The following is a 1,976-nucleotide window of genomic DNA, read 5'->3' on the forward strand; positions in this document are numbered from 1 at the left end:
TAACAAATGAAACCTTATTGTAAAGTGTTACAGATTTAATTTATATTGTCATTTTACTAAAGCCAAAACAAATTATTGAAAAATTATACATTTTACTCAAATTTTTCATGGACTTCCTTAAAGCCACGCACTAGATATTTCACATCAGCTATTAATATTAAATGAATTAATATTAAATGAATATTGACCTCACTAATATTGAATGATTTTGATCTTGAATTGTGAGAAATACATTTTTCTGATACTCTGATAAAACTACATGATGGCATGGTACAGTGAGATGAAAGGTGGGTAGTTTGCCTGTAGTTCTGCTTTCTGCTTTCTGTAGTTTTCTTGTCAAATTATACCTAGCAAATTCACTACACAAGCATCTCCTCCGTGCTTCAAAAAGACTTTCCCCAACCATTTATGAGCAAAGTTGTTGAAAGTGAATTTAATGCTATTACAGGCTTTTCAAAGTGCACAGGCGAGTTTTGAAATCGCTCCTTTTTCTAAACCTCTTACCACACTCAGAACACGCCAATTTCTTGCCAGAATGAGTTTGCAAATAACTCTTCAGATCTATTTGATATGTGAAACTCGCACTGAAGATGCGCGAGAAGGCCTCTCTGTGGTGTGAACTCTCACGTGACTCTGAAGAGCTGTTCTCTGTCTGAAACTCTTTCCACACTGTTGGCATGTAAAGGGTTTCTCTCCAGTGTGAATTCTCATGTGAGTCTCGAGGTTTGCTTTTCTTGAGCAACTCTTTCCACAGTGATGACATATAAAAGGCTCCTCTCCGATATGAGTTATTACGTGCTTCTTTAACTGTTCCCTGTCTGTGAATCTCCTTCCACACTGATGGCATATAAAGCAGCTCTCTCTTGAGTGAATCTCCATGTGCTTACGAAGGAATTCTTTACGTGCAAACCCTTTTTCACACTGATTACAGGTGTAAGGCTTCTCTCCGGTGTGAACTCTCATGTGAGCTATAAGATTTCCTTTCTGAGTCATAGTTTTTCCACACAGTTGGCAGGTGTAAGGCTTCTCTCCGGTGTGAACTCTCATGTGAGCTACGAGACTTCCTTTCCGATTCACAGTTTTTCCACAGAGTTGGCAGGTGTATGGCTTCTCTCCGGTGTGAATTCTCGTGTGAATATCAAAGGTTGCTTTATGTGGGAAACGCTTCCCACACTGACCACATTCAAATGGCTTCTCTCCAGTGTGAACTCTCATGTGGATGTAAAGCGTTCCTTTATACGTGAAGCCCATTCCACAGAGAGGGCAGGTATGAGGCTTCTCTCCGGTGTGAGTTCTCATGTGAATCTTTAGACTGGCGTTTCGTGGGAAGCTCTTTCCACACTGATGGCACATGTAAGGCTTCTCTCCAGTGTGAACTCTCATATGGACTTTGAGGTTTTCTTTTTTGTTTAAACTCTTTCCACACTGTTGGCAGGTGAAACATTTTCTAGTTCCAGTCTTCCCAGCTCTTTTTGGAGAGGAAGTCTTTTCCGTCTCTGAGCAACTGAAAGATTTTTCTCCAGTTGTGAAGTCGTGATGTTTCTCATGCAGATCTTTCTCTTCTGTTTCATTCAGTGCCACCAGGTCTGAAGCAAAAAAAAAAGACACATATATGTTAACCCCAGTTTAATGTCATAAATCAATAGACATCAAAACATTTAGACGTTTAAAGCATCAAAACCAAAAATATAGCTGTAAGCAGAGATGATGGGCTCAAGTAGGGTTCCAGACATGTAAATATATATGCATATATAATATACACACTGTGTAGGTAACTATAGTTTACTCTGCTCTTCTCCCAGTTCACTGGAGACTTACTTTAACGTCTTTCAGGAGGAGGAGATGAATTTGCGTGTTGTAAATCCTCAGATTCAGTGCAAACTAACATCACCCATTATAGATCAACTGACATAGATTATTATAAAAGTGTTTAAACTACCAAATACATTTACTTATACATATTTGAAAATCGGAAT

General features: G+C 38.8%; 1 protein-coding gene across 1 annotated transcript; it reads right to left on the minus strand.

Annotated features, from left to right (window-relative positions):
• Nucleotides 1-469: 469 nt before the first annotated feature.
• Nucleotides 470-1,365, minus strand: LOC107755929 (gastrula zinc finger protein XlCGF8.2DB-like). Its single transcript, XM_016572898.1, has one exon. It carries the CDS (start codon nucleotides 1,351-1,353, stop codon nucleotides 562-564), a length of 792 nt encoding a protein of 263 aa, XP_016428384.1. The 5' UTR covers nucleotides 1,354-1,365; the 3' UTR covers nucleotides 470-561.
• Nucleotides 1,366-1,976: the final 611 nt, after the last annotated feature.

This window comes from Sinocyclocheilus rhinocerous, unplaced genomic scaffold (assembly GCF_001515625.1).
Source record: "Sinocyclocheilus rhinocerous isolate Xijiao unplaced genomic scaffold, SAMN03320098_v1.1 scaffold863, whole genome shotgun sequence".
NCBI lineage: Eukaryota > Metazoa > Chordata > Actinopteri > Cypriniformes > Cyprinidae > Sinocyclocheilus > Sinocyclocheilus rhinocerous.

Excerpts from the sequence above, each read along its gene's own strand:
- LOC107755929 (XM_016572898.1), bottom strand. The coding sequence starts at position 1,353 with ATGTGCCATCAGTGTGGAAAGAGCTTCCCACGAAACGCCAGTCTAAAG.